This window comes from Talpa europaea (assembly GCF_964194135.1).
Source record: "Talpa europaea genome assembly, chromosome: 15".
Lineage (NCBI taxonomy): Eukaryota > Metazoa > Chordata > Mammalia > Eulipotyphla > Talpidae > Talpa > Talpa europaea.
This window is the reverse complement of record NC_140083.1, coordinates 55,904,067-55,920,472: the sequence shown is the minus strand read 5'-3', so window position 1 is coordinate 55,920,472 and position 16,406 is coordinate 55,904,067. Positions and strand designations below refer to the sequence as shown.

The 16,406-nt window shown below is 42.0% G+C and overlaps 1 protein-coding gene across 1 annotated transcript; it reads left to right on the top strand.

Annotated features, from left to right (window-relative positions):
- Positions 1–6,241: 6,241 nt before the first annotated feature.
- Positions 6,242–9,269, top strand: SPX (spexin hormone; the record flags this gene model as incomplete). Its single annotated transcript, XM_084256012.1, has 6 exons — positions 6,242–6,247; positions 6,829–6,909; positions 7,062–7,119; positions 7,632–7,694; positions 8,895–8,975; positions 9,256–9,269. 6 exons carry the CDS (start codon positions 6,242–6,244, stop codon positions 9,267–9,269), a joined length of 303 nt encoding a protein of 100 aa, XP_084112138.1.
- Between the last annotated feature and the right edge of the window lie 7,137 nt (positions 9,270–16,406).

Here is a 16,406-nt window from a genome sequence, read left to right as displayed (position 1 = left end):
CAACGAGTGACTTGAAGACTCATTTAAAATATTGTATTATTTATGAAATCCTTTGAAGAATATTCAGCACAAAGTTAAATTACATGAAATAGCCTGTAATGTTTAAAACAAGTAGCCTACAAAGTACCAACAGCAGTTAACAAGGAAACATCGAAAACAGGCTTCTAATCAAGTCATCTAGGAGTCAGCAAGCAAACCGCAGGGGATGAAATCTGTTACAATGCATTATTGAAACTCTTGAAGGCAATTTTTCTTGTATTTCCAAAAGGTGCAAAACCCAGCCATCTTTAGAGATGGGGCCTGCTCCTTTTCTATCCCTCTGGAGGTGCAGGCATGCCACGGGCATGTGCTGTTGAGAAATGCCCGCTGCAGTGACAGGAGTATTTCCAGTGTCTCTGAAGGTGACTCGTGAATCAGATGGGATTATGTCATGTTAGCATATTAACCAAGGAAAACCCAGCTTGGGGGTTTAAATCACCTTTTTTTCCCTTTTTTTTTTTTTTTTGGTAAACTGATGGTTAAAGTAAAATTTTTATGGTTGACAACTTAATGCCAGATGGAAATCTCAATGAAATATTCTTTGTTGGAACACGCAGAGGTCATTCTTTACTAGCAGCTGACTAAAAGCTCTTTTTTGGTCAGCTGCATACTCCAGAAATACATTTAGTGCTTGGGAGTTTGTCGGTAGTTACATATAAATACCCAACAGAAAGCACTCTTGGCCTGGTCTGTTACATAGCTTATTTTATTGAATACTCTTTCATTCTAGATACTAAATGATGCAAACCAAATGGATTTTTCCACATCACAGTGTAGTTTTTCTTTCTTTTTGTAAATTTTAGCAGTTTATTATTTTGCTCTTCATAAATAAAAATAACTTGATAATGTATCAAGGTATCAAGTTATAACATGTTAAAAGGTTAACCTTAGAGCTGTTTTTTAAGGGCTGGTTATTTAAGGCTGAGTTTGCCCTTTTTCATCATAGAGATCAGTATGCATGAGGTGTACATCATATGATCACTCTTTGCCTTGAGTTCATGGAGAAAATATCTGTTTTCACATGCTGAAGTTATTTAACTGTAGTGAAACTGGCTATCATTTCTTAAAAACATGACACTAAAAAAAACAGTGTGTGGTGTTTGTCTATCACTGCTGCTTGTCAGGCAGTAAAAAACTGGTGGTTTCTTCATGAGTAAAGGTGACAGCTTTTGTAGTACTAGGAATGCATCTCAACAGCCATTATACTATTTGTTTTACCACTAATGATTGCACTATTAACTTAAAAAAAAATAGTGATACAGCTTTTTAATGTATAAAATCATAATTGAAATTTGTGATTTTTATTTACAAATGTGTACAAAATAAATGACAGCTTGTGTTGTTTTTAGTTCAATCTCTTCATGCTCAGAAACTCCCAAACTTGCTCATGTAAAGACGGAAAGACTTGGCATACAGGCCAGTGGTTCAGTCTTGTGGATTTCTGTCTTTTTGGTACTGCGTTTGACTTACAATCTGTGAAAATAGGTAATATTGATGAAATGAGACTCCTACCTCAATAGTTCATGGAATCATAAGAAACCTAGTGTTGTGTCTAATGTTCTTCAAGGAAGTAATATCCTCACTTGGGGAGAGCGTCAAATATATACATATTTGGAGGATGGACTTATGAACGGTGTCCTGTCAGACTCTGTTACATGTGTTTTTGACTGACCCATGTGATTTATAGTGGCAAGATGATTCCACCCTTTTAGAGCAGGAACAATATCTGTTAGTGTAAGGAATTCTGTATTATCTAACTCCTTTGTAGAAGTGAATTTCTATCATAATGCTCTTTGCACAGTAACAGACATCTCTCTCTCAACAATCTTCTTTCAGAAAGCATCATTAGACAGGCGTATGTAAAGGATTTGATAATCTCCCAGTCCTTAGTAAGTTGAGAGACTGGAGCAGTTTTCAGTTTTAACTGAAGCCACAGTCAATCTCCAGTGTGAGCTTGGGCCGCCAGGCAGCACTGCATATTTCTTTTTCAGAACCATTGATGAGCCTCTATTTCTAAACCTACTAATCCTGTGATGGGAAGCATTGGATATCCTGTTGTTTTTTCCTTTCAAAAATTAGCCTTCTGTCTTTCTGACAAAAATATACTTTGGTTATTGCTATAAAGATGGAGGAAAAGGTCTAATACTACTTAGCCTTAACTGTTTTTGGCATTGTTCAAATGTATTTTCTGTAACAGAAACTTATTTGGAATGTTCTTTCTTTTCTCCTTATAAGTTGTAATTCCTGGAGTTTCGCTGCTTTAAAAGGTCTCAGCCAAATTATATGATCTAACAATTGAATATTGTAAATACACTTGTCTTACCTCTCAATAAAAGGGTACTTTTCTATTAATTGGTGCTTGTCTTAGCTTCTGTAGCAAAATCCCGTAGACGGGGTGCCTTAAACAACATTTCCTTCTCACTGCCCCGGGGTCTGGGAAGTTCAAGATCAAGATGCTGACTGATTAAATTCCTGGTCTGGTCGGAGCGGTCTCCCTGGTGGCCTAGGGGTTAAGTCTCAGCAATGACTGTTCCTGTCTCACCCGCTGCTCCCCTTAGCAGTTTATTTCAGTAAATCCACCTCTTCTGCTCCCCACTGTCTCTGGTGAATCTTGTCCCTCCCTATCCCCCCTCCACCGTTGGCCTACACCCCAGTTCTTCTATGCAAAAGAAAAAAAAGTTCCCGTTGTGGGGACCCTTTTTTTGGCTTGCAAGTGGCTGCCTTCTCTATGTCCCCCATGGCCAAGAGAGCTCTGCTCCCATCAGAAGACACTAATCCCATCATAGAGGGCCCTGGCATAATCTCTGAACCTATTTCCTCCCTGCAATACCATCATATTGGGGATTAGAACTACCAACAGGAATTTTGATGGGAGGCAAATTTAGTCCACAACAGTGGTCAAATGTATATTTATTATGGAATTCTAAAATTTAGCACGGCACAGTAGCCACCTTATTTTTGAAAAATGAGCCTTAGGCAATTCCATTTTGTGAAACATTAATCACATTCATTTCCAAATTGCTTGACTGTAATCGTAAGATAGAAATGGACTTTAGATAACCCAAAGAAGTGGTCAACGAATTTAGAAATTGGTACACATGTGCTTAAATATCCTTTATTAAGGAAGGAATATATAATACTTATTTGTTAACAAAACCACTTAACATCTGCATTGTCAATTTTGTTAAGGCCACAAAACCACTGGCCAAGTATAGGACTAAAGTATCCAAGAAGTATGTGTTGAATCCAACAATTAAACTGCAAGTCTCAACTCTGGTGAACTGGAAGTCCTGAAGGCTCTTATTCCACCATCCAGCATAGCTTTCTAACCTCGAGGTCAAAAGATCCAACCTCTGCCCTTCTGCCACCTGGACCCACGGAGGAGATTGCATACGGAAGCAGTGAGCCCTAACTCCTTCCTCTACTGACTGCTAACACTCCCTCGCAGCTCTCAAGAACTCATTAAAAAGGTCAACTCTGTCATATCTTTCTGGACCCACTAGGCCAAAACAACCAATCCTTTCTTGTCCTCTCAGAACTTTGAACCTGTTTTGGTATTTGTTGAATTATAGAAAAAAGATTCTAAGAATTAGCAATGAAAAAAAGTAAAAGGAAGACAATGGGCAATGAATGGAGAGTTCCGCTTGGAATAGCAAGCCTCCTGCCCCTGAAGATCTTCTAACTGGCAGCCCTTTGGGGAAATTATTTCTTCCACCTGTTTGTGAGAGAACTGGCCTACTGGGTGGAAGAACCCTGGCACAAATAAAGCCAAAGTAGGAGACCAACCCAGTAGCTTCGTTCATATGATGCCTAAGCCCTAATGGCCATATTGTGCAGGTAAGCTTACTCAGGCGTTGAACAATCGTCCTAACCTTGGGAGAACACAGTTTAAACAATGGCAGTCATTACTGTTTAAATGGGGCTGGGTCACTGTCCGATAAACTACAAGAATTCAGCTGACAGCAGCAATGCAGGCAAAATGGTCTCCACCGAATGTGCCTTTAAGAAAGATTACGGATCCTGCTGGTTCCATGCCTGTTACTGGTCATAATGTCAGCAGAATAAAATATAATGGTTTTATCCATCATTTGATTCTTATAAAACAAATTTTCTTAGCCCATTTCTAGGCTCAGACTTGTAAAAATCTTTAAACTTTGTGATATAACAAGAACATTTTATTGGGAGTCAATGCCCTTTTGGAGCAAACATTCAGGCACGTTACTTTTGATGAGACTATGGTATTGATCATCTGTCAAAACACTCTGTTCAACATATTATACTGAAAATGGCAGCTTTGACGTAATTCTTGAGAATTCATTAAACTGTTGTAAACAAACCACATTTACTTTTCCTTAAACTTGTAAATCCAAAACACGACATTACTGGCAATTCATTTTCCTGTCCATCTTTCTAAAGCCTGTCTGTGTTTTTGGAATGGAGAAGGGGGAGAGGAATTTTACTTGTTAGGTAACCAACAATTGGGTTTAACTTATGAATTCATTTAAACACATGGGTATTTTTATGTATTTTATTTGTTTGGAAGTTGCTACAATTCCTTGAAATTAAACCCTAAACTCCTAATATCTACTGTTTAAATAACATTAAATTTTTTTCCAGTTTTGGTGTTAATCATATCCTATTCACTTTTCAACCTACTTCAGTCTAGCATCTGTCCTCAAAAACTGTCATATTCCCAAATTCTGTGCACATTTCTTGGCTGGCATCTAGCTCAACCTTTCAACATTTCTTGAATATTCTCCAGGCTCCCATAGCCTCACTGCCTCTTCTGATCCTCCCTTCTCTCTGATACTTCACCTCAGCTTCCTTTGCTGGCTCTCCCTCTCTTATTTTCTGGGCTTATTTCCCTTATTCTGTCTGTCCCTTTCTCTTTTCTGTAACTTCATTTACTCCCAAAGTGCTATTCTTCAATCCCAGTTTTTCCCTGCCTTAAGATTCTGAAAGGGGTCTTCCTGGTGTCTCAGCACTATCAAGCTATTACCAGCCACTGCAGCAGGAGTTCTATCCCCCCAACCCCAACGCCCCAGCAGCAGCCCTCTCGTCTCCCCCCTGCTCCCCTCAGCAGTGTATTTCAGTAGATCTTCCAGTTCTGCTCCCCATTCTGTCTCTGGTGAATCCTCTCGCCTGCTGCCATAGAATTCCTCAAATTCTTAAATCTGAGCATTCCTGCTCTTAGAAAAAAAAAAAAAATCTAGGCTAGCGACCTCTTAGCTGAGCTCTATAGAGCTTTGCATTTTTAGTGGCCTGATTAGTATTTCTATTTGGATAGTGAATATTTAATTTCAATATGTCCCACACACCGCTCTTAATTTGCAGTTTCTAAAGTCTAATTTCAGCATTGCATGACCCAGCATTTAAGCTCAAAACTGAGAATCATCTTAGATTTCTTTTTCTCAGCCTCTGATCTCCCACTGACTCACAAGTGCTATGCTTTGCACCTCCACAGGCATCCAAGGTCATGGATGTTGAACTCTACTTATGCTTCATAATTCCTCTCTCTCCATTTTTACCTTCCTTGAGTAATCCACCACTTACTATCACAGCACCTTGCCTGCTTTTCGTGCATAAAACATTTAAAATATTGTGCAGTGTTACCAGTTCAGTGTTTCTCCCCTAAGCAAAGCAAAGACTTTTTAATGCAGTCTTGCATTAAATGGAAGAATGTCTGGCCATAGTTGCATTTAGTACATATTGCTTAAATAATTGAATGGGTAAGTAGTGAATGACTGATGTCCACTTCCTTTGAGATTCCCTAATCTCATTTCTCACCAGCGATGACTTGATAGCTAGTTACCAAGGTAAGTTTTGATTTTATTCATTTACTTTTGATTCTGCCTGGAGCTATTACTCATCTTTAAAATAATAATATACTTTGGGAAGCAAGTGGGAAAAGTAAAGGCAATGGTGCTGATACATTCAGAATATCTCTAGGTGACGTCATCACCGAATCTGAACAAATGATGTCCATTCATCAGTCATCCCTCTGCTTCCTGCAACTGAACCTCCCTGGAGGACTGTCAGAGCCTCTCAATCTTGACGACTGACAAGACGTCCCTGTGGGCTCCCTCACTCTGCTGATGATTGGGAGGGGTCCTTGAGAACAGGATTTTAAAAGCCCCACCTTCCAAACAAGATTAGAAAACTCCCTGGGATAGTTATTGCAGTTTCGGGAAAGGAGCAGAACATGAAGGTAAGTAAAAGTTTTACTTACTTGAGACTCATGAGCTGTTTTATAAAAAGCTTTGTAGCTTTTTACCTGTTTTATGTTTACTGTGTTTTAGGGGCTAGAGGATATGCCTCGAAAATACCAGAATCATTTGATTTTTCAGAGGAAAAAGTCATATCCATTCAATTCTTCATTTGGGCTAACTAATAAAAATAATATATTTCTAATTTAAAAAAAATTGATTGTGTATAAATCAGACATCCTGCAGGGGAGGAGGCCAGAGAGTGGTCAGAGGGAGGGAGGACGGAGCACAGGGGACTGGGGTGATGGTGCACAGGTGCATTGGTAAAGGAAACTTTATGGGAACTACGCCTGAGGGGGTGGGGGGAAGCAAATATTGTTTTAAAATGAAAAATGATGTAAAAAATTTTTTAAATTAATATAAAAAAATTAATTGTGGATTAATTCTATGGACTGGGGGACTCTCTCCAAGTATAAAACAACACGGGCGAGAGTGGGGGTTTTGTAATTGTCCAGGAATCAAGGAAGAAAGCAAAAGTTTCTTGTCGGACACAGAAAAGACTCTCTTTGATCTTTTCACCTAGGGGTTCAGAAGTCTGACAGCAACGACCTTGGCTCTTCTCCTCGCGTTTTCTTTCTTGGGAAATTCCATTAGTGCCCCACAGGTGAATCAAATGCTCGCAGTGGAGCCCCTGCACGCTCTTTCCTTCCATCTCTCCTTCCTTCTCTCGTGTGCTTGTTTGTCTGCCTGTTTGCCCACGAGAGAACCGGGCAGCAGTGTGTTCCTAACTGCTCTTCTCTCCTCGCCGCTTTGTAGAGATTCTTGGACAGAAGGAACTGGACTCCTCAAGCTATGCTCTACCTGAAGGGCGCGCGTAAGTTTCAAACACTTTGCTCTTCCTGCTGCAGCGCAGGAGGAGCCTGGAGGAGCTTGCATCCCCGGGGCAGGCGGAGGGAGAGCGGCGGGTGGGGAACAGTAGCGAGTTCGTCCCCTTACATCACCGAGGTCGTCCAGGTTTCTGGGCTCGAGGACAGGGCCGGGCGGGTGGCGGGGGACGCTGCCTAACGATTCAAATCCTCCCTCCTAAGCTGAGGGCTGCAGGCTCTGGCTCGGGGGAGCACTCCCAGGTGCGTGGAAACCTTGCGCGTGATCCTGAAAGCAACCGGGGCGCCAAAGCCGCCTGGCCCGCGGCGGGCAGGGTGGGCGAGGAGCGCGGGCGCCGGCTCGGCCGGGGTTGCGCCCCGCACGCCCGAAACCCCGCAGCCGCGCGGATCTGACCCGGAGCCCGGGGACGGGCGGCCGGAGCGGCCGGAGCGGCCGGCGTGCGGGCGGGGGTCGGGCGGGGGGCCGGGCGCGCGCGCTGAGTCCCGCGTCTCGCCTTCGCAGAGGGGCGCCGCTTCATCGCCGACCAGAGCCGGAGGAAGGAGCTCTCCGACCGGCCGCCGCCCGGTGAGTGGCCGAGGGAGCGGGGTTGACTCCGGCGCCCGGGGAGCTCCGGGCTGCGCGCCCCAGGCTGCCCGGCGTGAGAGCTGGGGGTAGGGGGGTTGGGGGGCCGGGGAGCAGGCACCGAAACTAGGGGCTCGCCACGCCCGTCACCCAGGGAGACAGGGCAGCAGGGGTGGCGGAGCCGGTGTGTGCAGCGCCCGAGCTCAGCTGCTGACCCGGGTGGCGGCGGCGCAGGTTGAACCTCTGGCCTCTGGGTGTGCAGGGGCGTCGTATGAAATTGTTATTGTTATCCAATTGTCATTACTATTAAAATAGTGAATTACTTACAAACTTCAAATACACCCCTCTAGTCTACTACAAAGAGCCCTTCAAAGAGCTGTCTCGTGTTTCAAGTCATAAATAGTAAGTGCAGGCCATTTAGAATTGAGCCTGGGGCTGTTATTTTTCAGGATAAGCCTCTGCATACCATTGTATTTAAAGAATAATATTACAGTTTTACATTTGATGAAGATTGAAATGCTAACAATGAGCAGGACATTTATTTTGAAAATTACCAAGCACTGTGTTGAGCACATAGTAGGTGGGCGATGCATTCTTGTTTGCATTTTTCAAGCTTGCAGTGTAATTAAGTTCTTTCACTTTATGAGGATAAAATCCAACTTCAGTTACTTGCAATTTAAAAATCCTGGTTTGTGTTGAATCAGGTTTTGGTCTCTGACTGTTTCGATTTGAAATAACTGAATATTTAGCAGATACTTTTTCAATTAAATGATTACCTTACATGTGGAGAATGTACATTATTATCTCAAATTGTTTTGGAAGGAATGCAGAAAAGGTGGTCCAGGCTGTGATGTGGATAACATCTAAAACTTTTTGCCCAGACATCCCTTATTGAACTCTGAAGGGGAATATTTCTCATGATCTGTTTATTTGAATCCTCCTTGCTCTCATGAAATTCCCTGGAAGGTGTAGTTGAACTTCTCTTCCATGCCCTTAACACACAACACAACCAACTGCAAGTAATGTCCAAAGCAAGTGTAAAATGTTTCCGTTACTAAAAATCGGTCTTCTGCATAAGGAGTCTTGCAAAGGGATCAAACAGATATTTCTAGAGGTTTTTCTAATAGTGTAGCAGAAAGGAGCAGGATTTGTTTATATCAATATTTCAATGCTACTGGACTCTTATACATTTTGTTTCTTCAGAAAGACGAAGCGCAAATCCCCCAGCACTAACTTTTCCTGAGGCATTGGCTGTGTTGCTGGCTTCCTGGCAGAAACCACAAGGTATGAGCAGACCTCTTTCAACTACAAGACAAAGAAACTTTGATTCCCTTTGGGATGCTGTGTTGAATACAACAAAATTGCCTTCATTTAGTCTTTAGGATTTTTTAAAAATACTTAACAGTGGTTACCAATCCTCATTCCCCAAATTCACTGTTCGTTACTGACAGACCAGTATATTCTCATTAAATGAAATCCTAAAAAAGCATGTCCTTGGTCAGCCTGGGGCATTTTATATAAAACCCAAAATCCTTAAACTGTTGTAAATCTTTATTTCTCTTAGAATTCTACAACTGACTGAATAAAGCTCAAAGATCAACTTCATTATTTTATATTGAAGAAACTGAGCTCAAAAGAAGATTAAATAACTACAAAGCCCATTACTCACTAACACAGGATAAAGCCAATGAAATTACTGATTATCAATTAGTTTTTACTTACAAATATCATATTCACTCTATAAATATATGCAATTTTGTGTACACTTTATAACTTATTTTATGGCAGGATTTAGCATAAACTTTTAATGGAGATACTGTGGAGAGGTGTGGTATCATTGAAGAGCTCTGGGTCATCTGACCAGAGTTAAAATCTCATTGTCACTTCTGTGTGATCTCAGGAAAGTAAAGACACTGTTTGAAGGCTTAACTTTCTGAGCTTTGAGAATTAACAAGAACATCTGAGACTTTGTAGCCACTCCTCTATTATAGCTGCTGTTAGTGCTCTTCTTGGGAACCATGTGCCATACCAGACTCAGGTCCTATTAGGATGGTGTTTCTTGCTGAAAATCATGGGACCTCTTGTTGATTCTCAAAGAGAAAGTCACCTTCCATGCTTGATCGCTGTTCTTATGCATACCTGCTTGAGCTAGAGGGCAAGTGATTTAATCTGTGTGTCCAGTTCCTCATCTGTAACATTTGGACTAATAATAGTGCCAGGTCCCTCTCAAGCTCTCAGGACTGGGTCTGGCCCACTGGTCACCAGCTGGCAGCAGTAAGGCTTTAGCATAACTGCTGCGCCTCCGTTCTGCTCTTCATCCTACCTATCTTTTCACTGCAAAAGCCTTTTCCGTCTCAATCCTGCTTTTCCTTAATCTGCAATTTTGTCTGCCTTGCTAAGTTCGGAACACCTCTTTTTCCCTCCCTGAATTGTATTGAAGAGGAAAGACTGAAGAGGGGAATCAGTAAGAAACTAAGGAAGTAATGTAGGAGGGAGGTGACGAAGTTCAGCTAGTCTGAGGGAACGAATGGCGAGGCCCCCTCTGAAATGCACTGGAAGGAAGAACATCACATGGGATAACTATTCATCACAGGTATAAATGAGAACCCAGAATTGAGCATGTTTTGAAGGGATTGTGTATGGGTTTAAAACAATAATGTCATCTTTACCCATATCTATAATCTAATGTTTTTCAGTAAGAACATAACTTTTAGATGCATCTATTGGGCATAATTTTTGGTACTTTTTAACCAAGAAATAAAAATAAACTAAATGAGATGCCAATGGTGATAAGGAATGGAAATTTCTGTGGGTATGATTTGAGGTGATAGATGTTCCAGGGCATAAAGATGTTTGGAGCCCTAGTTCTCAGCTTTCTGTCCAGGGGCTGGTTCTAGCAGTTAACCCCAGGCCTGATGAACACACAGATTTCTTGCGTGAGGCCTATTGATCCTGATTATGTGCTATGGAAGTAAAGCCCCAGAACTTGTAACCCTAAGTAGTTCCCCCAGATTATACTGATGATTGGTCAGGTTTGGAAGCAACTGGAAATTCAGAGCCATTGAACCAAGTTTGAAACCTTGGAAATGAAACCCCTTCATTGGCTTCCACTATATTGGGAGAAGGATAATAATAAAGCATTTCCTTTGGAGTGTACCTAGAAATCAAGGGGAAAGAGGGAAGATTGTGTTAGTGAAAGGAAATTTTAAAAAACAGCAGAAATGTAAGGGAAGAACCATGTAGGGGCAGGATGGGCACAGGGCAGGTTTTCTATGATCCAAGCAGGCAGGGTAAAGGAGAGTCCCGGAGCCCTCATTGGCTTTCTCAGGCTGTTATTGAGCTTTTACATGTAGTACAACAACCAGGTACACGGCAGGCAGTGGTACTGGGGGCCAGGAGGCCATTAGGCCTCCGACCCCCAGCAAGTCTTCACTCCGGACTTCTCTCTCCTTCTTTCTCCCCTTCTCTCTCCTGCCTCTGCTTCTCTTGGTGAATATCTCAATACTGAGCCATGGCCCACAGAAATAAACAGCACAGCTTACAACAATGTAAAAACTACAGGTATCCCATCAGGCAGGGCAATCCTAATGGCAGGAGGGCAGAAAAGCCTGAAAACTATTTCCGGTACAAACCAGTACACCAGAGTGTCTCAGAAATCAAGGGCGGGAAGTCTGAAACGAGTGATTAGAAACCCCCAATAAAATGGTCTGTAAGGATGCAGATGTTCAGGGAGGGGGAGTGTGTTGGCAGCAGGGGTCAGTCCATCTGCCCCCATTCAGGGATGTGAGTTGCTGAAGCCTTGTTTGGAGGGCATCTGGGTCAGGAATGTCAACAGCAGAGTTGGGAGAAGGCAGGTGCTGGCTGGCATGGCTCAGTGCCCTTGCAATGAGCAAGATGGGACTAGCGGAGGTATTCAAGGTGACCCCTCCTAAGGTCAGCATTGGTCCCCTCGCTGATTTTTTTTATAAAGATTTATTTATTTATGCATACAAGAGCTGGGGCACAAGCCAGAGATGCAGGGGGTGAGAGGATCCACCAGAGACAGAGTGGGGAGCAGAACAGGCAGACTGACTGAAATATACCGCTGAGGGGAGCAGCGGACAAGACAGGAGAGGTCTGCCTGGCCATGTGGGTTTCTCCCTATCTGGCTGGGCATCGAACTCGTGCTGCGGAGGCTGAGGATTGCTTCATAGTGCAGTGTTTAACCCCTTGCACCAACAGGGAGGCCCCCCTCGCTGATTTTTAAAGTCAGCAGGAGGATGATGCTGGAGGCAGGTTGACTGATAGTCAAGGTTTGAATTTGATTGTCCAGAAGATGCGCTGAACCAGCAAGTCATCCAGAATGGAAAATGGAGAGTTCATTTTAAAGAGGAAAGTAATATTCATCAGAGGCTTCAGGAAAGGGTTTGACTGTAGGCTCCCAATACAAGTCAAGTTGTATTTAGAAAATAATTATGTTTTAATCATTGAAGTTTACAATGATGAAATGAGGAAACAAATTGCACTAGTCTAAATTGGTGAGAAAACTGTGGATTCCCATGTTAATCACTAAACCACCTTTACTATTTTTATTCTACAGTTATATTATTTGGAAGGGTTCTTATTTTATATAGTGGGGTTTTATTTTAGTGGCTTATACATAGGAATGCCTTTCTTACTAAGTTTTTTCCCCATCTCTGAAAAACATTCCATTGTCTACCATATTTCACACTGTGTCAGCTGTCCAGGTTAAAGTGATTCTATTATAACTAACTGGGGGGGATAGAATTTTATCTAGAAATGACCTTAAGAGAAAATTTTGCAACTTCCCTTCTTCTCCCCATTGTGGTTTTTAGCCTTTCTCCTCATTTAGAGACTCTCAGGAAGCTGTGTTCATCTGACTCAGCTCTCCCTGCTCTATAAAGTTTAACATTCCCATCCAGCAAACAGTTTCCCTTCTTTTTGTATCATTTCCCCATCTACCTCCAGCCCCACGCCCACCCCATGCTCCAGACCTCTAGTTCAGCTAATAAGAGATACTTTTAACAGCATTGACATGTCTTCTTTCCCAAGTTAAATGCATTTGAACAGGAATCCTAGTCAGTACCTGGATGCCAGAGGATGATTCTAACTTAGCAACAGTTCTCATTCATTATGGAGATTTGATGTAAAATGTCAATTCCCCATGGGTCCCAAGTGAGGGGAAATTTCTTAATTAAATCATTCAAAATCCAATTTAGGGAACTTCCAATAGCATTGTGCACCCATTAACATAACTAATATAATCTAATATTTATTTGGGAATGTTTATTTCCTGAGATTCTCTTCACTTCTTTTAAACCACAGAATGTCTACTTATTTGGGGTATTATTTTTTTTTCTTACAGTTGCAGAAGAAAACTTTGATCAAAGCAGACTCCTGGAAGACAATCTGCTAAACTGGTGAAAATATACCAGATTACACTCAATGATAGTTCTATTCTCGTTGAAAACGTGAACCATGTGAATAAAACCCTTGGGCCTTTTTACTTCATTTGTAATCTTAGGAACATGCACAGCTGATTTTATTCTTCCAGAAGTAAAAGTACTGTAGTGTTCTTAGATGAGAATATCATAGCCTTCTTTCACTCCTTTAGGTTCTATTGAAATCACCCTATGTCCCAATCGTGGATTTTTCTAGAGCATTGATAAGTTTAAGACTGAAAACTCTTTAGAGTCCTTTTTTTTTTTTTTCCCACTGCAGCCAGTCCTCATCTGGTTGCAATAATTTAGAGTTGTTAGTGTTTTCATTCTGTTCCCACTTGCCTTGTCTCATCACTCTGTGACAATCTCCCATTCTTTTCAATCACCCCATTTCCAGCCTCCAAGAAGGGTGAGAAGGAAGTGCGGTAGCATGGCAGAGAGGAAAGTAAATCTCTGAGCTGCTGGTTCAGGAGGGCTCAGTTCTAAGAGAAGGAATGGGAAAGAGATGGCTGGGGAGAAGTCCTGCAATTCCAACCCTTTGGTGTGTTCGCTGAGAATGGGACCATCTGGTACACAGGAGCCAATAGAAGTTTCCTCAGTAAGATCCTCCCCACCTTGTGATGTTTTGGGATCTTTCTGAATTCAGTTTAGAAATAGGGATGTAAAAGTTACTGGAAATAAGCAGAGACACACTTTGCTCCTTGCACATTATACAGAGAACAAACCAGTTTTTCAGAAGTAAAAATTACCATCCCATTATCTAGACTAAACAGACTCAAAGACTCTTACTTGAATTTGTAGAACCCCTAGGCTTTGACAAAAACATTATGTATTTACTCCTTTTCAAATCAACTTGGGTTAAATATGATCTGAAAAAAATGCACACATACATCCCTGCCCCACAGCAAGCATAATATTTTTATTTGGAATCATCATATGACTGGCAAGTTAACTTGTGATGTAATTAATTGATGGCTATCACTGGTTAAATGTCATTAGTGAAATATATTGTTAATTCTTACTGTCTTCAGTGTGTAACCCTTTTTTAGTAGCTAGAAAATACCTTTATGTGAATGTGTCTGAAAGTAGAAACTGTTTACAATTTCACTGTGTTAAATAATCAAAACCCTGCTTGGAAGATTTGACTGTATCTTCTTTCATAATTGAATAATGCAACTATATTCAAGTTAATGTACTACTGATATCTGCCCAAGAGATAATATACTAGCATTAAAAAAATAATCTACATGGCAATATAATAGGCATGTGTCATTAATTGTAGTTTGATTTTGAAGTGGATTTCTAGACAATTGCAAATAATTTACTCAGGTGACATAAATTTGAACATGTCAGTTATTTAAATAGTATGCCAAGAACACTTTTAAAATCCATCTTCGGACACAGCACTTCCTACAACTGCTTAAAACATTCTCAAGAATTTCTTTTTTTTTTTTTTTAATTTATGCAAGAGCTGGGTACAGGCCAGAGGTGCAGGAGGGTGAGAGGATTCAGCAGAGACAGAGAGGAGAATAGAACAGCCAGACTGGCTGAAATACACTGCTGAGGGGAGCAGTGGGTGAGACAGGAGAGGTCTGCTGCGCCATATGGTTATCTCCCTGGCCGGCTGGGAATTGACCCCACGCTGCAGAGGCTGCAGACAGCTTCACAGCACTGTGCTCAACCCACTGCACCACTGGGGAGGCCCAAGAACTTCTTAATAACCCATTTTAAAAGCTGTCTAATTGCCCAATAGGTATTAAAATAATATCTGCTCCAAATGTTATTAGTACTTGAATTCCTGTACTGCCCTCTTGCAAGATGTGCTGATTAATATAGTAGTGCATGAAAGTCCCTATGCCCAGTTTGCTGTAACTCTCTCAGGGCATCTTTGCAATTCTTTTTCTTTCTCTTCAAAACTGAATCCAACAAGTGATCAGTGATCAAAATGTGTTCCCATTGTATAGCTATATTTTAAAATTGGGAAATTTCTGCCTTTAGTGCTTATCCATATTGTCTACCCCCACTCCAGGTCCAACTTTTGGCCACTTTCCCATAGTTCCAGTTCCCTCCCCGCTCTGCCTCTGGGTCCTTAACTCAGTGGCTCTCTGTCCCCACTTCCTCACCCCTGAGGTTTTCCATTAGCCTTTGTTCCCCTGCCTCTGCCTTCCGCACCCATCATTGTGTTCCTGAGCAAGGAGACAAGGAAGCTTAGAGACTATCGTATCTTAAAATTAGCCTCCAACTATCATTTCTTATCTACCAGCTTATGAGGAATGACAGCTGTGTCCCATGCACCTTGAGTGGCATTATATTTCACCCCCAGGAGACAGGAGAGTCAGGGATACAGTGTGCTCATCTGCTGGACTACACATTCCTTTAGGAAGAGTTCGTTTCTAATCTGATTTGATCCTTCTAACCCCCACGTGAAGGGGGCGATTGTTTTCCTTAACTTCATGGAAAGTAAGCCTCACTCAATGAAGCCCCTTGGATGGACCCCATATACTCGATAGTCCCTCTTCAAAGTCCTCCCAGTGCCTGGAAGTCTGTTGGCATCATATGTCTTCATCCGCATGTGTAAGACCTGCTCTGTTCACCCAAACTCTGGCCTTGGAAGGAAAGGCCATACAAAGCACACAAACTCGCTGGTCAGGCACACACAAGTTGCTTTCTCCAGTTCTTGTCCTTCAACTTGGGAATATACACATTCTTTAAAAGCATTTATTTTTTATGCCTGTTTCTCCCAATAAGACCATTCATTTATGCAACAACTTGCACCATGAGATTGGTTGGGAGGTGTTGGGTTCAGAAAGCCAGGTCCTTGGGTTACCTCTCAGAAAAGTTTCTTCAGAGCTTCCCTTTCAGTGGCGCACGGCAAGATCTCCCATGAGGCAGAGATGTTCAGTTATATCCAAAAGTGCCGGTTTATTATGAAAAGGGAAGGGAAGTAAAGGACTTTACTGCCTTGGACGGGGATAGCTTTGCTAAAAGAGGCCTGCAGAGTCCTAGGCGGCAGCCGTTGGGGGAGGAGCTGCCTCTGCTGTTTTCCCAAGAGAGAAGCCTGGTGAAGACAAACACCCACATAGGCACAGGCAGGCAAGAGAGCTGCCTCTTGCCAGTGCAGAAGTTGCACTGATAGTCTTTTTTTCTCTGGGAGCGGTTCATTCCTTTGTGGGGTTGTTCAGTGCTGTTAAATTAATTATTTATAGGGTTGGTGCCCTGAGTATTTTTCTATATTTGGTCTGACTAAGTCCATTTGAAAGGACCTGTGATTTTC